The 20930-nt window shown below is 36.0% G+C and overlaps 1 protein-coding gene across 1 annotated transcript in view; it reads right to left on the reverse strand.

Annotated features, from left to right (window-relative positions):
- LOC140331982 (chloride channel protein D-like) overlaps positions 1-20657 on the reverse strand; it is a 64448-nt gene extending 43791 nt beyond the window's left edge. The window contains exons 1-11 of the mRNA XM_072413305.1: positions 20134-20657; positions 19476-19605; positions 17019-17099; positions 15117-15292; positions 12896-12988; positions 10423-10666; positions 6870-7064; positions 4950-5041; positions 4657-4760; positions 3644-3815; positions 2868-3039 (exon numbers count right to left, since the gene is read on the reverse strand). Coding sequence (XP_072269406.1) covers positions 2868-3039; positions 3644-3815; positions 4657-4760; positions 4950-5041; positions 6870-7064; positions 10423-10666; positions 12896-12988; positions 15117-15292; positions 17019-17099; positions 19476-19605; positions 20134-20312 — 1638 coding nt within the window. The 5' untranslated portion in view covers positions 20313-20657. The remainder of the gene's footprint in view (positions 1-2867; positions 3040-3643; positions 3816-4656; positions 4761-4949; positions 5042-6869; positions 7065-10422; positions 10667-12895; positions 12989-15116; positions 15293-17018; positions 17100-19475; positions 19606-20133) is intronic.
- Between the last annotated feature and the right edge of the window lie 273 nt (positions 20658-20930).

A 20930-nucleotide genomic window follows, 5' to 3' on the forward strand; every position in this document is an offset into this window, starting at 1 on the left:
TTCTAAAAAAGTTTATCTAATTTCAAGTGTAAAACAACACAAAACAGATTCCATCATAATTGTAAGGCCCTGATCCAGCACCAGACGGCTGTCTTCCAATCTAATGCTACACTCTTTACCTATGGTAAGCCCCCGCTCAGCCCAGGGAGAACACTGGCGTGGTCCCAGCACACGGTTGCCCCCAGGATACTGTGCACAAAGGATAGAGACTGGGGAAGGACTGACAAAGGACCAGGAGCCCACAGGTAATGCAGTACAAAGGATTCCGGTAGAGGCAAGTCCAGAATACAAAGCCAGAGTAAATACACTGGTAATAAGTCTACCAGATAAGGTACAGAAGGGTAAGACAAAGAAGATCAGGGTCACTGACAAAAGGTGAGTCCAGGCAGCATACAATCACAGGGTCAGGAACAGGCAGTGTCACCAACGGTAAATCTATATATACTACTATACACACATCGCAAGATAGTTGGCCCGATAAGTGTCTCCTAACAATATTATTTTTTACTGAAAAATTAAGCCAAAATGGAGAAGCTATGTGTAAAAAATTAGGTACACCTTCAATTTAACAGCTTATAGAACCGTGTTTGTAAATTATTTCAACTCAGCCAGAGCAGCCCCCTGATTATTTCCTTTTTTAACCATTATGTTATAATTATATCCAATTTTGGCCAAGCTTTAGCTATTGCATAGATGACCTTACATTTAATTCTTTGGTATACATAGAAGTTTGTGGTCAAATTGACGACTACAAGGTGCCAGGGTCGTATGGCTGCAAAACAAGTCCAAATCTTCACCCCTTCACAATGTTGCTTAACAGTTGGTTTGAGGTGTTTGTGGTTATATGGTGTGTTTGGTGTTTGCCAAAGGTGGAGCTGTTCATTATGATCAAACATTTCCCCTTTGGTATCATCTATCCAAAGGACCTTGTTCCAGGAGTCTTGTGGTTTGTTCAGATGCAACTTTGCAAACCAAAGCCATGCGACCATTTTTTTTTACAGAGGCTTTCCCCTGGCAACCCTTTCAAACAAGCCATACTTGTTTAGCATTTTTTAATTGTACTGTCACAAACATTTAACATGCCTAGTAAGACCTGTAGCGTCTTAGTTGTTGCTCCTGGGTTTTTTTTTTTGCAATTTCTCTGACGTATTTCCTCCCTGACATTGAACTAACAGGCAATTGAATTCTCCAGACCAGCAAGCTGTCAAAATTCTGCTTTTATAGAGTTGACTTGATCAAGTGCCATCGATTAGCAGCACCTGGCTTGTATTTATCCTCTTTAATTCCTATTAAAGTGGTAAGGGGGAACTTTATAGTGCATACTACATAGTGATTTGCAGATCCTAGTAATTGGGAATGTACATGCAAAGTAATCAAGCATGCACGCTATGTCACTACCATGTATTTACTCCATGGGATAACAGGATTTTACCTATGCATTCTGAATGTAGGGGCTTCTTTACCAATAATGGACTGGTTTCTTTTAAGCTGTTCACAAATATCCCCAGTATCCATATGGTCCTACTAAATATTTAGAAATACAGTAAATTATGTATTTTAGTGTTTGAAAGGCCATTTTGCTAATTAGGTATTACCAATAGCAATGTTTTATGTATTATAATAAGATCTGACAGAGCTCCTTGTTTAGGGAATATCGAGACAATCCACATGGCAAGAAGTACGTATACACATAATGTTGTACCATCATCAAATAGTATATGAATAATCATGTTTTGATATAATTTAGAATAATATCCTTCATCGCCACATGCTAATGCAACTATCACATATGAAAAATAGCTATTTCCTTTCACACAAATGCTTGGAGTTTGTTTACACTAGTTCTTTCCAAATGGAAGATTATAAATTAGAAGCCAAGAATAACTACATTTTTGGACCCAGTCTTCAAGTATGGATAATAACTATGCACCAGACGGTCTTTTAAGATATTGCTGCCACATTCAAATCTTCTGTCCCATAACACCACCTTCACTTTTTGAGAGAGAGAGTAACACATGTTTTCTCTGGGGCTGTAATTTGTTATGGAGTTGGAACCTAGAAGTGGAGCCCATGGCAAATTTTAAGTACACATTTGACATCCAGGGACTTAATCGGGTACTGTAGATTGTAAATTTGTCTTCCGAAAAGGTTTGTTTTTCTTTTTAACTGAAGTTTAACTGAATTTACATTGTTAGCCCAATAAACCTGTTTTGAAATATTGTTTGTTTAATCTATTTCCTATATATGAATCACCAACACACGACTGCTTCATTATGATGGTATCACATCTTACAGAAATTAGCAGAAAATACAAAATACAGGGTTCTAAAGCAAAGGAAAATAAAACACATGGTATATAACCAATATTATCACACACTACTAAAAATTCTCTAATTCTCCTATTGATTTAAGAAAATATTATCTAGCCTAACTTAAAAAAAGAGACATAACATGTCTTTTTATGTATGCAATTACACAATGAAGAATTGAAGATTACAATGACATTCCATACTACCCCCTGTTCCTGGTGCAAGTAGCTTTCCAAAATGCTTTCATATGCAGCACCAGTAAACAAACAGAAATGAATGATATTCTACCCTACTCTTGCGAACTACTTACCATCTCCTAAATTTAGAAATGGACCAGAGACATAATGTGCTAGAGATGCTATGCACCAGTTAATTTCCATTGACACAGAGCATATGCGTACAGAATTTGAGTGTCAGACACACCTCTATATGATAGGTTGCTTCAAACTTACCCACATACTATGAAAATGAAAATGTTCCGATTCTCATGTTATTCAAAACATGCATTCATACATTTTTAGCTTTGTTACACACATCAAACAAGTTATTTATACTTACCATAATGACAGTGAGAGAAATGGTCAGTCGCGAAACACCACCAAAATAAGCTGCTGAACCAATGGCTGCAAAGAGTCCGGGATCAATCCATGTTCCATACTCATCATTTTGGACTCCGAACATGTACACTGGAATAAGACCAACTATCCTCCCAAAGAGAGCACCGGTATAGCTGTAGAGGAAGGTCTTGGTATTAGATGTGCTAAATGAGGTAGCAGAGTTTTAAGTTGCAGAACAGAGTGGACATAGAATATGGGTTAAGTACTACAAAGAGAAGTACATTATTATATTAATTAATATTTAGTTAGGTTAGTTTAAAAGTAGTATATTAAAAAACCTAAATGAGTATCTTTGGGACCAAATTAGGAATAATGTGTCTGAGCCTAGGGGAAAGCATAAAGCTTCAAAATGCACAAAATGTTCATTTTTTTTTTTTTTTTTTTTTTTTTTTTTGTGCTTTTTTTTTTTTTGTGCATTTGTGGCTATATTAGGCAAAAAAAACTGTATAGAGAGATGGTGTAGGAGATGCTCAGAAGAATCAAAGACTCATTATAGTTTAGGATTAATTATCTCTCCCAGCAGACTATATGCTAATAGCAACAATGCATTTGTACAGTTGTTTTTTTTTCCATGACACAAGGAGAGGAGGTTGTATATTTGGGTGACATAATTCAGATGTGCATAGGCAGCATAATGCATAAATGTTCCCCTAAGTGTAAGAACAATATTGGAAATTAGGCTAGATGAAATTCACATCTGATATACAATAAACTTACAGCATGGGTACAACAAGCCCAGTTGAGGCTGCAGTTCCAGCAGTCCAACATGAACCAAAGAAGTAGAATATCAGAGTGATAAGCAGAGCTGGAAATCCAAACTTCATGTGAGTTCCTCGCTGGAATAGAAGCATGATACCTTGTTTTCCATTTTTCACTAACAGAGCAGCAGCTTCCAATAAAAGCAAAGTTTGGGTAATTAGAATTTTAAAAATATTATTTATGTGTTTAATATGCAGTTTACATACACTAATTATTTCATATTTTCTGTCAAACATAAAAAAGAGTTCATCCGATCGGTTGCAACGAATGAGATGGCTTTGAAGACAAGGCTATGATCTGTGACAAATTATAAACCTGTCATGACATAACAATTTAGGCTACAAATGTTGATCTGGTGTACACACCTTGATTTATATTCACTGTGGCATTTGATGAATATATGTAAATGAGGGTTTTTTGTGCTCACGCTAACTACATTTTTAAGAATACTGTTAAAATATACAGTTACATTAAAACTGAATGAATCTCAAGGCAGTTATTATTATTATTATTAATAATAATATTAATAATAAACAGGATTTATATAGCGCCAACATATTACGCAGCACTGCACAGGATTGCAAATGACAGACGAAAACAGACAGTGAAACAGGAGGAGAGGACCCTGCCCCAAAGAGCTTACAATCTAAGAGGTGGGGGAGGTATCACACAATAGGAGGGGAGATATGTAGAAGTGGGAAGTAATGACAGTTTCAAAAGACAGAAGAAGTTAAGTTTGAAAAAATGGTTTTGAGTGCTCTTTTAAATGAGCAGAAAGTAGTTTAGAGGAGCATTCTCAATTACCTTTTGGACAGAAATGTCTAACACATAAACATTTAAAGTATATTTTAAAAAGGCCATAAAGCAAATTCCAGAAAAGTGTCTAACTATAGTACAGAGTAAAATGAATTGAAGAACATATGAACCACACATTATGGGTTCATTCTCTATATTCTATCCTACTGAAGTACCTTGGTTTATAGTATGATTGGATGTTTCTCCTGATACAAGCAATGTGGAATCAGGGCAGTTATATTCTGCAACATTCCATAATCCATGTGAATCATGTGATCGGCTGTAAAGTAAAAATAAAGATAAAAAACACATGACTTTACATATATTATAAATAAGTCAGAAGTTAGATAATGGTGAGTTAATGTACAAGCACCTAACAAGGAAAATCAGTACAATGTGAGTGATCTCAGCGTTATCTTATAACTGACAGGTGGCTGATTAAAATCATAACTTATATTTACATACTTACTGGTCAGATGAGTTTGTGGATTGTTTCGCTGTTGGGTCTGGAGTGCAGGAGAAGAAATATGGGACATATACTGTGATAGTGATTGTCACCATCTGTAACAAGATTATGTAAAATTACTTAATACAGTTTCCTAATTCATAATTTCTTGATAACTTTATTATTTATTGTAATTTTTTTCTGCAATACACATCTATACAAAACTGGCTTTTTGTTGAAAAATGATTCCTATGTACATATTTGGCTTCAAAATGATAAGAATAAAAAAAATTTAATCTTGATTTATAAATTGTCAATATCCAACATCAGAACTATACACTAAATAGGGGTTGCAAATGACAGAGAGGTACAAACAATCCCAGCCCTGGCCAAAAGAGCTTACAATCTAATGGTGAGGGATAGTAGTAAACAACGGGGGGATGTGGAATGATTTCAGGTAGACAAGTTCGAAAAGGTTTCCTCTTAGATGTAGATGCAGTCCAGAAAGTCAGAGCAAGCCGAATATGAGGAGGAAGAGAGTTCCAGAGAATCGGGGCAGCTCTAGAAAAGTCTTGGAGCCGTGCGTGTGATGAGGTTATGAATGAGGAAGTCAGTAGTAGGTCATTGGAGGAGCAGAGAGAGGGGCTTGGAATGTATTTGGGTATCAGATCAGAAATGTAGGGGAGACAAGAGATCTGGAGGGATGTGAAGACAAAGCACAGGAGCTTGAATTTGATTCTAAGGTGAAATTGAAGCCAATGTAGAGATTTGTAAAGAGAGGCAGCAGGCGAAGAGTAGTGGGAAGGATGGAAAAGTCTCACTGCTTTAGTTAAAAGCCATTGCAAGTAAGCATTTTAATCAACAATAATTAAAAAATAGTACAATGCAACCAATACAATATTGATATAAATATAATCCTTCAAAAACTACTAAAAAATAGTTGGATTTGAGCATTTTACTCACATTGAATGATTGTTGAAATAATCATATCATATGTTACATGTGTGGCCACTTTAGGACTCTAACAGTTTAGTTTTCTAACATGTTTGTGAAGCCAAAAGTGCAGCTCAGCTACTGTAAACAATATGTAGCCCCAAATCCATAGATACAGTACACGTTGATTCACTCAACAAATAGACAACAAAGCAAGTTTATTTTGTGAAGTGTATGTTTACTGATCTTACTGAATGAGGTAAAGCTATGTTTATGTGAATCTTCCAATTACATGCATGCAAGAATTGTTTTTGTTCCCTTGAATATAGCATGTAAAAATAAATGATTATCCAACTTCCTGTGATGCCATGTGCAATGAGAACACAGTCAGGCAAAGAACAATTTTTGGCTTTTTCTGTAGTTGTATGTAGAAAGGTTTTTGTAGGTACTAACATTTAACATAATAAAATTCAAGCACAATTCCAAACAATAAAATGGAAAAAAAATTGTATAATGAGTGGGACAGCAAATTTAGGTGCTGCATTTGTGAAAAAGTTAAAATATCAAACTCATCAGTGAAAAGAAATGCGCATATATATTTTTGCCTGCTTTCAGCAACATTCCATGCTTGCATACCATGATTTAACAGATGTACAGATTTTTTGGGTTAGCATTAGGTCTCAATGTATCCTAAAACAGTATAATTTATTACATTTTTTATGTGGACTTGATTGAAAATTTTGGAGCCCCCTGTCTTTTAAAGATTACTAATGGTGAATAATTAAAAAACCACCACCAAGATATTCCTCATTTAAAAGGAAGGACAATAAAGTGTTAGTGAAATCATAAATGCCCATGAATTAAAACAAAGCCTTTTTCCTTTACTATAAGAAGGTAGTTACAGTTAACATGATATACTCTTTATTGGCAGATACACTTGATATTTAAAAATCAAAAATGTTAACTGAACAAGGAAAAAAAAAGACTTATGAAAAATGTGATTCTACTCACCAACAACAACAAAGTTTCAAGTAGCTTGCTCAGCTGCCTAAGAAGTTTGTGAGATATTGAGTTGAACAACTTCATACGTAGTTTATTGATTCTCACATTTAGGAACACAAACAGGGCACCCAGTAAACCACCAATTACTCCGAGGATAATACAGGGGATAAAAGCCAATACGCTCATGTCCAATAGGTCTTTCACCTTAACAAAACAAAAAATATGACTGAAATACTAAAATCAATGAGAATGTCAAACCATGTCCTTGAAATATCTGATAATTTTGTCACATAAAATATACTTTTTGGATAATATGAAACACATTATTGTATCTAATAAATAACAGAGAAAATCGATACTTACCTGTAATTGTATTGAACTTCCTTTTGATTCTTAATAAAATGAATATTAATAGAAAAAAATGTAAGCAAATTTTAAAAAATTCAGTGTATGATGTTATTAATGTCAAAATAGCTAATCCTCTTTCTATTATGTATTATCTGCCTTTATATAAATTGTCGGGCAAAAGAGGCCAAGCTGCATCATTTGTGCCTTTATTTTATTTTAGATGTTCCATTGGTCCCATAAGGCACTGTTTCTCAAAATTACAGAGTTAAACAAGTGGAAAGAAGATGTAAGTCAATAAAGCAATCGTTTCATTGTACACATGGAAAGCCGTGTCAGGGTGTAGCAGGCTTTGCCAAAATGGGCACAAGGTGTGGCTTACAACTGCAAGTATTTTCTGGCGCTCATTGTGATGGCAGCCAGGGCTTCTCAAAAAGTTTGCAAGTCTAGTTTGCAAGATAACTCTGACTCTTGCACAGTCCTGAGAACATTTAGGTTCTAGGGGGTTCAATTCATTGGATGTCCCCTGTATGGGAATTTTTTTTGACTGTTGAATGATGAATGATGAATCTTTTGCTGCACAGACCATATGTAAACAGGGAGAACGCCGTAGGCCACAGACATGACATTGTTCCCAGCAAATCATACCTCGACCTTCTGTTCCTCCACCCAGTTCTCAAAAGCATTAAAAATCAAATGTTCGAAAGTGGTCAGGAGGATAAGCTACAATGTTGGCTCCTTTTCTAATCTGTCAGCTTCTTTCTTATAACAACTCTCCACTGACAGCAACACTCCAAAGCTGCTTCACTTCCTAATATTACATGAAATATTACATGTATTATATGTAATAATATTATTATGTACTATTACAATATTATATGTAAGCCCAGGCACTGCAATGCCATCCTCCATCTAGTCTATGCAATCCTCCATCAAACTAGTCTAAAGCTGCGTACACACTTCCAATTTTTGTCGTTGGAAAGGATCTTTCACGATCCTTTCCAACGACAAGGGACTGCACGATGGAGACTATGGAGAGGGGAGAGGCGACGGAGCGGGACCCTGCTGCGCGCTCTCCCCCTTCCCTTTCATTAGGATCGGCTGTCGTCCATCGTCCGTGGATCCAGCAGGTTGGTCGTCCGGACGATGGACGACACCGACACGACACCGGCTGTACACACGGCAGATTTTCGCCCGATAATTGGCCGATGCCGATTATCGGGCGATAAAATTCTGACGTGTGTACGTAGCTTTAGTAAGAGAAGTCACCCTATGGGCAAGCTGCTTTGCACTATGCACAAACAAATTGCACACTGGTTATCCCCCTGCTAACTCTAAACTGACAAAGTAGTCACTAACAATGGGACTGATACTTTTACTGTGCTGTACCTGGGCAAATTCACTCATGCTCCCTGCTTTGCGCAGTTGTTGAATTTGATAATGAACACATTTCTGAAGAGATACTCTAGCTTGAAAAATGTCTTGGCCATGTCCAGAAATATTATGTGGCATGCCTACCTGAAACTCAACATTAAATATGCTGGACCACCTGTAGTAGTTGTAACTAACTATCTGATGCACCAGAGCACATAAAGAGGATGAAAAAAAAAAGATGGGGAACTACCAAAGGAAAAATTGTCAGTTATAATGCTAGGAGGTGACACAAGTCATCAGTCTAGTGGACACCTATGATGAGGTAAAGAAGAGCAATGTGCATCTGCTGTGCTCCTGTGGGGGGTGGGGGGGGGAATCAGCCCCCACCTGGGCAAATATTACAAATTTTTAACTTTCTTGTTTTCACAGTGACAAGTGTATTGTTGGCATCTAAGATATTAATATTGGATAGTCACACTCTTAGATTCTAGCCATAATAGCACATTTGTGGAATTGTAAAGCCTTCAAAAAGGAAGGCAAAATCCCTCTATTATGAGGATACAATGGTATGCCAACTTAGGGCAGCCTTTTTGCTTTAAGGTGTTTTCCAATGCCTCATCTCATTAGTAGGCATCTTTCCATTCCCTACTTCAACTGCCAGACCCAGCAGCAACATCACCAGCAACATCAGCAGCACCACAAATATGGCCAAATTCTTGGATATGTTGGCCAATTATTTTCAGCTATGGTGGCACTGGAGTACTGGGAGTTAAAGGATCAGATAGAACAGATGGTATGACCTGATTTGGCATGCCATGAAGTGCCCGATTATTTAACAGTCAACCCAATAGGTTAGTGGGCCAGGAAACTGTACATTTGGTCAGAAATTACTGAGTTTGCCATCCAGGTGCTGTCCTGTCCACCCTCAGGTATCACTTTAGAGAGTGTATTTGAGTTGCTCCAAAACAGACTACACTTTCTGCCACCAGTGTGGAGTGACATTAGATGAATCAATCCTGGATAGGTGACCTGTTTCAGGTACCTGTTCCTAATGCCAAAGAGTATTTGCACCACCACTCTAGCACCACAACCACCATTAGCACACTTAGAGGTGATTTAGTAAAAAAATTAAAAATAACAGTCACAGTCACAAACAAGCAAATTGTTATGCTATGATTTGATTTGAAAAACTATTTGTTAACCAAATGAAATCACAGCAATTAGTTCAACTACACAGGCAAATTTTTTGAAATGTGAATGTTTTCTCAGTGAATGGAACATAAAAATGGATACAGACTGCCCCCATGCTGTCTTAAAAAATATGTATTTTGACATTCTTTTAGTTAAATATAAGAACCTTTTTAATAACACAGATTGAACCAACATTTAATGGCTTTTTTAAATGTATTTAGAAACTTCTCCTTGTGTCAACTCAATTTGCCAGTTTGTGTTCCCCTACAATGATTTAGCACTCTTTAATGTTAGACGTTATTTTTAAGAGAGGTCTGTTCACTGGAAACACAGAGACTGATACTGGTCAGCATACACACTAGTCACTTCTTGTACATTTGCTACATCCCAATCATACAAATGTTGTTATTCACTTACTAGTGCATGAACCTAAATGACAATACATTTTCTAGGTTAAATTATAATGAAAAGCAAATAATGGAAATTCCAGGTGAATCCCAAAAGGTGAACATTCAATGTTTCACACAATAAAATAAAAAATAAGTCCCTAAGCATTTTAGTAATTTAGTGACAAAAGAAAAAATAATATTATTTTTAAGAGTATTAACATTCTTTTACATTGTTCCCTTTAATTCAACTAAAAGACACATACCCAAAATATGATTCTTTGTTCGGCTTTGAAAAATCCAAAATAACCCTTGTATACAAATCCTCCAAATGAAGAAGAAAACACCTCTGTAGTAAGAGATGAAATTAAACAACAGAAAAAAGTTTGGCATGCCAATTTCATGTCCCAAAAAGATGCCACCTCCTCTAAAGCAAAGAGTAGCCCTCCAACAGGAGCCCGAAATACAGAGGCAATTCCAGCAGCTGCACCAGCAGTGATGAACTTTCTCCTGCAAAACAAACAGTTTGCTAGTCATTTAAACACAGATTACTCACTTTTTAGATTCTGGCAAAATACGTTTTTTATTATCACCCATCTAATCTAGCACATCTCCAACAGGGTTATAATTAAAAAAAGCCCAAACTATTACAAAATCATTGAAAGCTTCTTGAGATTCTAGACCATTAGATCACACAGCTACAACAAAGTCTGCATTTGGCTAGTTACTCTGCTTTTTGTTTTTTTTGTTTTTTATTCAAGAGAAAATGGGCAATGTTAAAATGTTCCAAGAATACTTAAAAACATAATTACTCTAGCAAAGTAAAATTAAGAGTGGGAAGGGATTGCCTTTCAGCTATCAAAGATTTCTTTGAATACATTGTTTGAAAATACATTGGTTTTATTGTAATTGGCCTCTTTGATTGAGGCCAATTACAAATCTTTATTAAGATGGTAATTGGTGGCGGACAGGATCTCACACTCTAAGGCTAGATACACAAGGCTTATATCAGTCGAGAATCTGGCATATGTACAATGCTCGTTGTCCAGACGACCATCCTGGCGGATCCACGGACGAGGAACAATCGTAATGGAAGTGAAGGGGAAAGAGCGCAGCAAGGTGCCACTCCATCGTTTTCCCCCTCCCCTCTCCATAGAGCAGAATGGAGCTGTATGTACAGCACTTGTTCATGCATTGTGCAGTCTTTTGTCATTAGAAAGGATTGTGAAAGATCTTTTCCAACAACAACTATTGCACATGTGTATGCAGCCTAACTTTCAGGGATGTGGGCAAAGGGTGACAATTGAACATGTATGGTGGTCTTTACCAGTAGCATAGGGGTACTGGTCGGATGTTTTCCACTTGCTTTTGATAGTTAAAAAAACTTAGCTTGCTTCCAACCCAATATAGCTTGTTAAGTATACTTAAACAACCTATAACAGAGTACTCAAAAATGTATTTTTATGGCCCTAATTAAGGCCTGGAACTCAAACACTATCCATCTTGATGTTTTTGAAAGCTAGGCCTAATTGGATAATGGATAATGATAAGCTTACCTGTATGCTGAAAACCACCCTTATCATGTTTGATTAAACCTGAAGCCCTTGGTTGGAATACCTTGCAACTTGATTTCCTTTGCTGTTTGGTAAGAACAAATCGTTTTTTTCCTCTTGTGCCCCCAACCCTTGCAAACATATATTTTCTTTTTCTTTTGAATCTCTATAAAACTTTTCAATAAAAACAGTGAATTATATAAAAAAAAGTGAAATTGCTTAGGTCTAATCTCAGAATCTGTCTGGGTCTAATCTCAAAATGATGGCTTCAGAAGAGTTTTTTTCAGTTGCCCCTTACTCTCTATAATGTAAATTGTGATCATGCATTCAGACTGTACATTGCTGCTTTCTGACAACCAAGAAGCTGATTTGTGTGCAACAACAATTTAAGGGGGAGATATCTTTATCTACAGCTTGCTCAATACCAAAGACCATGAAATACTTGCTAAGTATGGATAGAGCATGAAAAAATGTGTTAAATGTGGTGCCAATTGTCACAGTGCTTCTGACAAAATACAAGAAACACAGAGGGCCCCAAAAATCATAAATTGTCCCTACGCTGTGATTGAGTGCCTCCTTGAGTGATTTGTGATCCTTAGCTTTTCTATGGTCTTGCTAGAAAGACCATGACATCACCCTTTCTGGTGTAGGTTGGGGTGTAAGGTAAAAATGTTTTTCAGGTGTCTCCATGGGTGTTTTTCAATGTGACAGTTTTACATGTGGCACTGTATGGCATTTTTATATAGGTATGCTATTTATTAGGTGGCCTTATAGTTTGTTGTTACACTTACATATTACTGCATGCACTTACTATACCATAGAAAACTGTTATCTGATACTAGGTCTAAATTAAATACAACCACAAGATTGTGTGCCAGCTTTGGGAATGTGCTTAGGTTTTTGACATAATGAGCCTGATTTTTTAAAGCTCTCCAAAGCTAGAGAGGATACCCTTTCATCAGTGAAGCTGGGTGATCCAGCAAACCTGGATTGGATTTTTTCAAAGTAATTTGCTAGCAAATGTTTTGAATCCTGGACCAGATCCATTGCAGAATCACTTAGCTAATAAAATTACCTAATGAAAGTGCATCTTCTCCAGCCTTGGAAAGTTTAATAAATCAGGCCCAATGAACTTCTCATTTTTACCTCCACCACAATCAACAAATAATTGGATTTTACTACTTACTTATCTGCTGAATTCCGAAACCTTGTAAAGAATGGAAGATTTATTCGCAGTGTGTCAGATTTAAACTGGCTCAGACCATATCCAACTACAGCTCTGAAATAAATATTGCTTTGTCAGATTAGACTTATTATATCAATTACTACAAGTGTTTACTAGTATATTTTATTAATAAACATCCTTCTAGTCACAAGCATATTTAACCAACATTTTCTCTCAGACCTTGATATATCCCTAAAAATAGGTTCTGAGAAAAAAGAGTGTCATAAATAGGAGACTGAAAAATTACACAAATAATTATTATGGCATCTACACTTCAATCCTAAGGATACAAAATACATTTCATTCAAGGTCATGGAATACATTATTTACTGAGAAAGATGACTGTTAAACTGTCAGCCATTAGAGGGGAATTTTCAGCAATTACATTATATATTTGGCAGATGCTTTTGGTTGTTCCCAGTAAGGAATATTTACAACTCTATGTGGATTTCAGCAACATTTTGTATCATAGGTGTAAATGATCTCTGAATTAGAATCAATTTTTGCTCTTATTTTACTCTTTTTATATACTCTAGAAAAAACATAATCTGAACTTTAAATAGGAATTTCAGAAAATCCCAACACCCAAATAAGGCCACAATAACATATAAAGCCTTGACCCTAATACTGGAACTCAAGCCATCATGCTAACTAAAATCCACATTTTAAAGAACCTCTACCAAGTTGTTTAAGGTATCTAAATGTTGCTAAAATAAACAGCTTAGTGTTTTTTATCTAGTTAGGGGGTCAATTCTAGGTAGTTGGTGTCCTCCTTCTCAATTTTTAGGAAGCTCACTTATGTAGTATTTAAATACAGTGGCAGTGGCAACACTATGGTTCACACTGTATCTACAACAACATTCCCTCCCTCTTTCCACCCAGTGAGGGAAGTGTGCTGGAGGTTTTCTTTTGGGATGTTTTAGATACCTGTTGAGACCAATAATTTCGGTTCTGCATAACTGCTGTGGGCTGCTATTACATCTCTTGGTTCCAGTGCCACTCCAGCATCCCCAACAGGACTTTTTTAGCTCAGTTAGTTTAGTTAGAGTCACAGCTCTGGAGTGGGCATACATAGGCAACATGTCTACACAGTGGCTATTTTACTAGTGTTTAGTATTTTGCTGCTAAGTTCCAGGGGGAAAAAGAAGATCCCAGGATCTGCATGGGGGTTGCAGATTGCCAAATGATTAGCCTAGGGCCAGACAGTCTTTTTGGTGTCACCTTCTTTCTTAAGATCCCTCTTCAGCAAGCTGCAGCTCCCCACAATTTCTTTAGTACTCCACTGTGAAAAACCCTGTAAGCTGTTCTGGACAAGATTTATGTGGATAGAACATCAGTCTTGCAGGACATGTCCTTTTTAACCCGCAACACTATCTCCATGAAGTTTGAAAAGTTTCTTGGAATATTCTAAATTCTTACAGGTAATTAATGCAACCCTTACTTTGTATTTACAGAACTGATATGAATATGAACTATTCAGTGTATTGGCTAGAGATGCTGATAAGAGCTGTTAACTTTAGACAAAAAGCCAAAATTTGCATATTGATAACAGCACTATTTAGACTGCACCTTTTGGGGAGATTCTAACCCATATCATTATATCCAAAACTAAAAACGTTATTTAAAAATTTAAGCACAACTATAAATCTTTTATTAGCTTTAAGAAGGATTACAGTTTGTGTCATGTTTTTATTGATGTCTGTGTTACATTTACATCATCATGTATTTAGATTGTTATGTGGTCACCAGGAAAGATATTGATGAGAATCGTATCAGCTAGCATACAGTAAGCAATTATAACATTTGCAAGGAAGGAAATTTACCAAAAAAGACTCCTACGTTTACTAAGGTTAATAATTGCCCAGCCTGAGTAAATCTATATTAGAAGCACGGAAAGGGAGTAAGCATGCTTTTGCGAGTAATTTTATATTATATAAGATTGTCCACAAAAGCCTGCTTACTCCGCCCTGCTTCTAAATACAACATTTGATTTTACTAAATTGTGGAAGGGATAGAACTTCTGTTGGCTTTTACTTCTTTTTAGGACACTGCGGATGGGATGTTTTTTTTACATTCTGTTGTTGCTAGGAAAGGAAGTAGGGAAAAATCTCACTTCCAATGGGACATAAACATCAATAAAAACCTGACAGTTCTGATATATATAATCTATTGTTTCTCTTACCCAACATGAATCATTGGTGCTTCTGGGCCACAGAATAGTCCTGCTGATACTGCTAATGCACATGACAAGAACGTTCCAAAAAATGTTCTTATATTAAAGATATGTCGCATAGAAGCTCCATTTAAGTACCCAATGACTTCAGGGAGACCACTTGGTGACCCTGATGGACAGAAAAACTGAAAGAGAAGGAATACTGTATCTTTAAAATAAATAAGATGATTGATTTTGTCAAACAAAAAAATGGTTTGTTAGCTTTGAGACCACAGTTTTTAGCACAGTGCTTCATGAAAGAAAATCTGTTATTGTTGGCGATGTGGTACAGAGGTTGGCACTATATACCATATTTTCTGGACATGTCCGCTCATAGGGCCCTATTGGACAAAGGTCAACACTCTTCGCTCTGAAATATTGAAAATTTGGGCCCCTTGGGACTCATATCTTTCGTCTGCCACTAATATGTTCCAGCATATAACTACTTATCTTCGGTTAGGCCCTGGAAATGTATCTCCTCCCATTACTTCCTCAGGAGTTACACCGGGGACTTTCTCTAATTTATTACCATATATTTGTCTTCCACTTTACATCCTCCTTGTACCCTCTCCCTTTTCCCCTAATCCTTTTTCTTCTCTTTGCTCTCTTTCCATTTCACCTAGACATTTATTGTTAGACAATTGTAATATGTATAGATATGTTTAATGCTGTTTATATCGTAAACTTTTCAAAAGAATGTCTCTGTTTTATTGCTACCTCTTAACCAGAATGATTATATTGTGTTATTCTACTTTCTACCAAAATCTGTGATACACTACATTTTACAAGAGTCATATATATGTTTTCTATTCCTGATTATTGTTAAATTATTACTTTGTATTTCTTGGCTACCCTCTTATATTTGTTGATACTTTTTGTTTATTTAAAAAAAAAAACTCAATAAAAACTACAATTAAAAAATGTTATTGTTTTTAACACATTTTCTCTATTAATTATAATTAGAAATACAAATTACAATTAAAATATACTTTATTTTTTAAGAAATGTTGCCCAATACTCTTTTCTATTTTTCTACCAGCTTAAGTTTCATTCTCTATTTTACATGTCTTCTACAGATCCTAGTTCTTTACTGTCTAGTACCATTGCAAAAGCTGCAGTGTATGCAGAGTGCTGAAAAATATTCCAGTGATATATCCTTTATCAGGCTATAGTTTCTGATAAGGCCAGACACATGGCTGGCTGTAATTGTTGTGATGTTTCCTTTATATAGGCCATAATGCTGTCATGTATTTAATTGTGTTTATTAAACAAAGGTTGCATAATAGCTTAACCCCATGTGTCTGAGCTGGAAAATTGGCTGATCCATGGGTTCCTTAGTTCAAGCACTGCCATTACCTTGGATTTACCATCTTCAATTTTGGCTTTGGGTGGGCTTTAATATGTACAGCCTTGCGGAAAGTGGAAAGGGGGGAGGGTACATGACTGAAACCTTTAAAAATATTATTGGTGTAAATAAGGTTCAGGAGGGAAGAATTTGTAGCTAAAATCACAGGAAAGTACTGAATTAACCTCTGAAAGTACTTCAGTTTAGGAGTAATTGATGTTTGGAAATACAGAGGTAGTGAGTCAGTCAACAGTAAGTGAATTTACATATGCTTTGGGGCTCTATTTTTAAAATAGAGAAGGAGACATTCCTTCAAACATTCCCTTGTGGGACTCCAGGTCCTTGTGTTTTTATTGCAGTTATTGATTTCCACCAGGGAATGTTTGAGGGTTTGTCAGATTTTCTGTTTTATAAATGAAGTTCATAGATCTACTCTCTCCGTTTTACAAAAACTCAAAAAAGGACAGAATTGATGGACAACTTAGTCTTTTTCTGCCTTCACTCTTTGAATTATAAGTTATACTAACCACCACAAGTCCTGATGCACACAAGACCATACCAAGACCAATTCCAAGAATAAACAGCCATGTTGTGAAAAAATCGCCATGCTAGAAGGATAAAAAAAGGCATGTTTAGTCTTTTGTCTTTTAACTCATTTTATATAAAAATATAACATACATGATCACACGTTGTCTATGTCAGTATATTGAATCTGAGAATTAACAATCCAAGTACTATACAAAGGACAAAAATAGTTACATAGACGAAAGAGGATATACTATTAGTAATGGGTTCTTTAAAGTATATGGAATACCTAGTGCATGATGCATGTAATTTTTTTGGGGGGAAGCCCTTTTTTTTATGCCAGTGATTTAGGAATTTACCTCATTGTGGCTCGGATGTTTTTTCAGTTGATAAAGGTTAAATTTCCTTAGGTTATTTATCATATGAGTACTTCAGGAAATGTTGTATGGCCCCTATCTCTGAGATAATGTGTTGTAGACTAATCACTTCCTTACTCATAACCTCCTCACATGCACGGTTGAAAGACTTTTCTAGAGCTGCCCAAGTCTCTGGAATGGTCTTCCTCGTTCTATTCGGCTTGCTCCTACCTTCTGCTCATTTAAATGAGCACTCAAAACCCATTTTTCCAAACTTGCCTACCCATCATCTTCTGTCTCCTAAAACCCTCAGTACTTCCCATTACTCCATATCTTTCCCCTCCTATTGTGTGAGACTTCCCCCACCTCCTAGATTGTAAGCACTTCTGCACAGGGTCCTCTCCTCCTTCTGTGTCACTGTCTGTATCTGTCTGTCATTTGCAACCCCTATTTAATGTACAGCGCTGCGTAATATGTTGGTGCTATATAAATCCTGTTTAATAATAAAAATAATAATATAAGATTGTAGTTGTTACTATAATTTGAATTACTAAAAGCTGTAATATTTTCCTGAGATAAGGTAGGTATGGCCCTCAGTAGAAATGAGGTTGTCCTCTAGAAAAAATATAGAACTCAGTTTAGCACATTGTTTATTGGAGCTGAACACGCCATAATGGCAAAATCAATAATTGGTATTCCAAAAAGGACTGGATGATTATGGCAGGCGCAGCACTATAAAGTGCCTTGTGCGCTGTGGCATTAGAAGAATTATTATCTCTGTCTCTCTTTTGTCTGATCAGACGGTCTTTACTGTATAATTCCTCTAGTACCGTTTCATAAAAGTAGTAGGTTTAAAGAGCACACCAAATACTTTAAATAACTTCTTTAATAGCTTCAAACTTTCTTCATATAACACTGCTGCTTCTGCAGCGGAAGGTCTATGTACAAACATGTAGTGAATGAGGTATCATAAAATGGTGGATCAACAGTTTCAATCTTGTTTGTCACATAAGATGGTGGATGAATCTGACTCTCAGGTAGAGCACTTTGACATGCAGTATAATTTACACTACATCTCTCAGTCTACTCTTATTCTGTATAATCCGCTCTGTATTAGATAGAACTGTTCGGTTTGCAGTATGACATGGTAAGATGGAACTATGAAGATTGATGGATAAGAGGTTTGGTTGGTAAGATGTTGAAGTTGGTTAATTTGTTGTTTGTTGTTTGTTGTTGTTGTTGTTGATGATGATGTTGTTGGTGGAACTTTAAGCAAACACATGAGAGGTTCAACAGACAATCCCAATCACTAATAAATTACAGGAATCTATATAACTGCATTAAATACTTTTTTGGCCTTTTGTCTACTTCTATGAAACTCTCTGACTGATCTCTTCTCTTCTCTCTCTGTTAGCACACTGAATGCAGCCTGTCTGCTAGGGAATTTTCATAGGCACAGTGTAAGGCTGGTTGTGATTAGTTTAGGCCTCTGCATAGTGTAAGACTCACTATGATTGGCTTACCTCTTCTAGCTAGATAATGATTCTTAAAGGTATATTTTCCTTTTCTGCCTATGTTAACAAAATGCATATAACTGTTATAAACATTCACAACCATAAAGTACAGTGATAACTCTGCGTCTAGCTTGAACATATGAGCATATGAGCTGTATAGTGGGGTTATTGGCAGGTTCAGGTGTATACAGAACGTACTGCACTAATAACCTAGGACAACCTAGGACCTAGGCTTGTAGTGCAGTTCTGTGGAGTTTAAATTGCCAGTAACACGAACAGCATTTCATATGTTTATCCCATACTTGAATTGGAGGATGGAAATGGGGAAATTGACAAGGACTTATACAAATACTTCAGAATGAATCTCTACTGTAGCCACAGTGACATGTACAGTAGGAGCAGTCATTATACACCTCTAAACCATATAAATAACACATCTTTCTTTTGAGATACCATTCTTACATCTTTTAATTCAAAATCAATATACAGTATATAACAAAGCTCAACAACCATACAGTATATGGAAGTGATAAAATCCAGATGCTGACATTTGGGAAAACTTTGTTAATATATTAATATACCAACTCACCTTGATATAGTGTTCAACTAACTCCCACTTCCTTTCAAAAAGAGTATCAATAATTTGATGCATTAAAAATCCCACTATGCCCACCACAACTCCAATAAATGCCATCATCAGCCAGCGATCCCAGTCTGATCTGTAAGAACATGAACAGCTTGAAGATTATTAATGTCTCTACACGTGGTTTGCATAGATTTAAAATAAATATTAGTAGCAGAATACCAAATAAATAATAGCTGAAAGCTGCTTGATGTGACACAGAAAAAACCTACCCACATTTAAGTAGCTGTTCTTATATATGAATCAAATGACCTGCAATCCTGTGCTACCACTGGTCTACGTACAGGAGCTTGAGCATGCTTTGCAGTAGCACACCACTGAATTAAACACATAAATTTACAGTATGTCTGCATGTTCACAGTTATTATTTGAATTAAGTATTTGTTAATATAATTGTTATAAAAAATGTTCTAACACTGAAATCAATAAACCTTTTAACCCAGTAAAAAAACATTACAAAGCTGAAGCATGGAGAACATTTATATCATCACATAGTGTAAATTAAGCTTCCCAGACAGGAATGACGGAAAAAAAATCAGAAATAACTTTATATGCATGGTGGGTGTTATTATATATATGATATTTAAATTACCATCTGAATTACCTTTGTGGATTTTCTTGCAGCCATGTCTTATAGACTTCACTGTGTGAGGGTAGATAGTCCAAACTTTCATGTGTTCCTGGAGGCTGCTTTTTCTGGTGGTACACATTATTGGAATCACTGTGATTTCTCCCCTCTTCTATTTCATCAACCTTTTCTTTCCTGCTGGAAATCAAAGACATAATCACCAGTTTTTATATGTTATTCCCAGTGAATATTGTCTACTTTAGTCTGGACCAAGTTACCACAACTTCATTGAGTAACAAAAATCAAAATGTGCCTTAAAGTCATGAGTGAAACCGAGACTAATAATCTCTTGTCATGTTATGAACACAAGGTAAGTGTTGGGATTGGCCACTGTTGCATGATAGCCTTTGGGCTTTATACATTTGAATATAAAATAATAATTATAGGAATAATTGATAATATTAATAATAATAAAGTAACTATAATAATAATAATAAAATTGTAACCTTCACATAATGTGTAATTATAGTCTACCCATGGTCTTTTGAATGTAAATTAGGTACAGGTAGTCCCCGGTTTACATAGGAGATGGGGGCTGTAGGTTTTTTCTTAAGTTGAATTTGTATGTAAGTCGGAACAGGTACATTATTTTAATAAATGCAATTAGGACAGATGTTTGTCTTAACATAAAATTAGGCAGCATGGTGTCAGCTACTGTATGAAATCCTCACTGTGAGTAAATCACAAACAAAGCAAACAAAAATCTTTATGGAGCCTAGACATTCATTAACTTCTGGAGCAAGCTGTGCTTAATTATGAAAAGGGACAACTGC

The sequence above is a fragment of the Pyxicephalus adspersus genome, chromosome 5 (assembly GCF_032062135.1).
Source record: "Pyxicephalus adspersus chromosome 5, UCB_Pads_2.0, whole genome shotgun sequence".
NCBI classification, from domain to species: domain Eukaryota; kingdom Metazoa; phylum Chordata; class Amphibia; order Anura; family Pyxicephalidae; genus Pyxicephalus; species Pyxicephalus adspersus.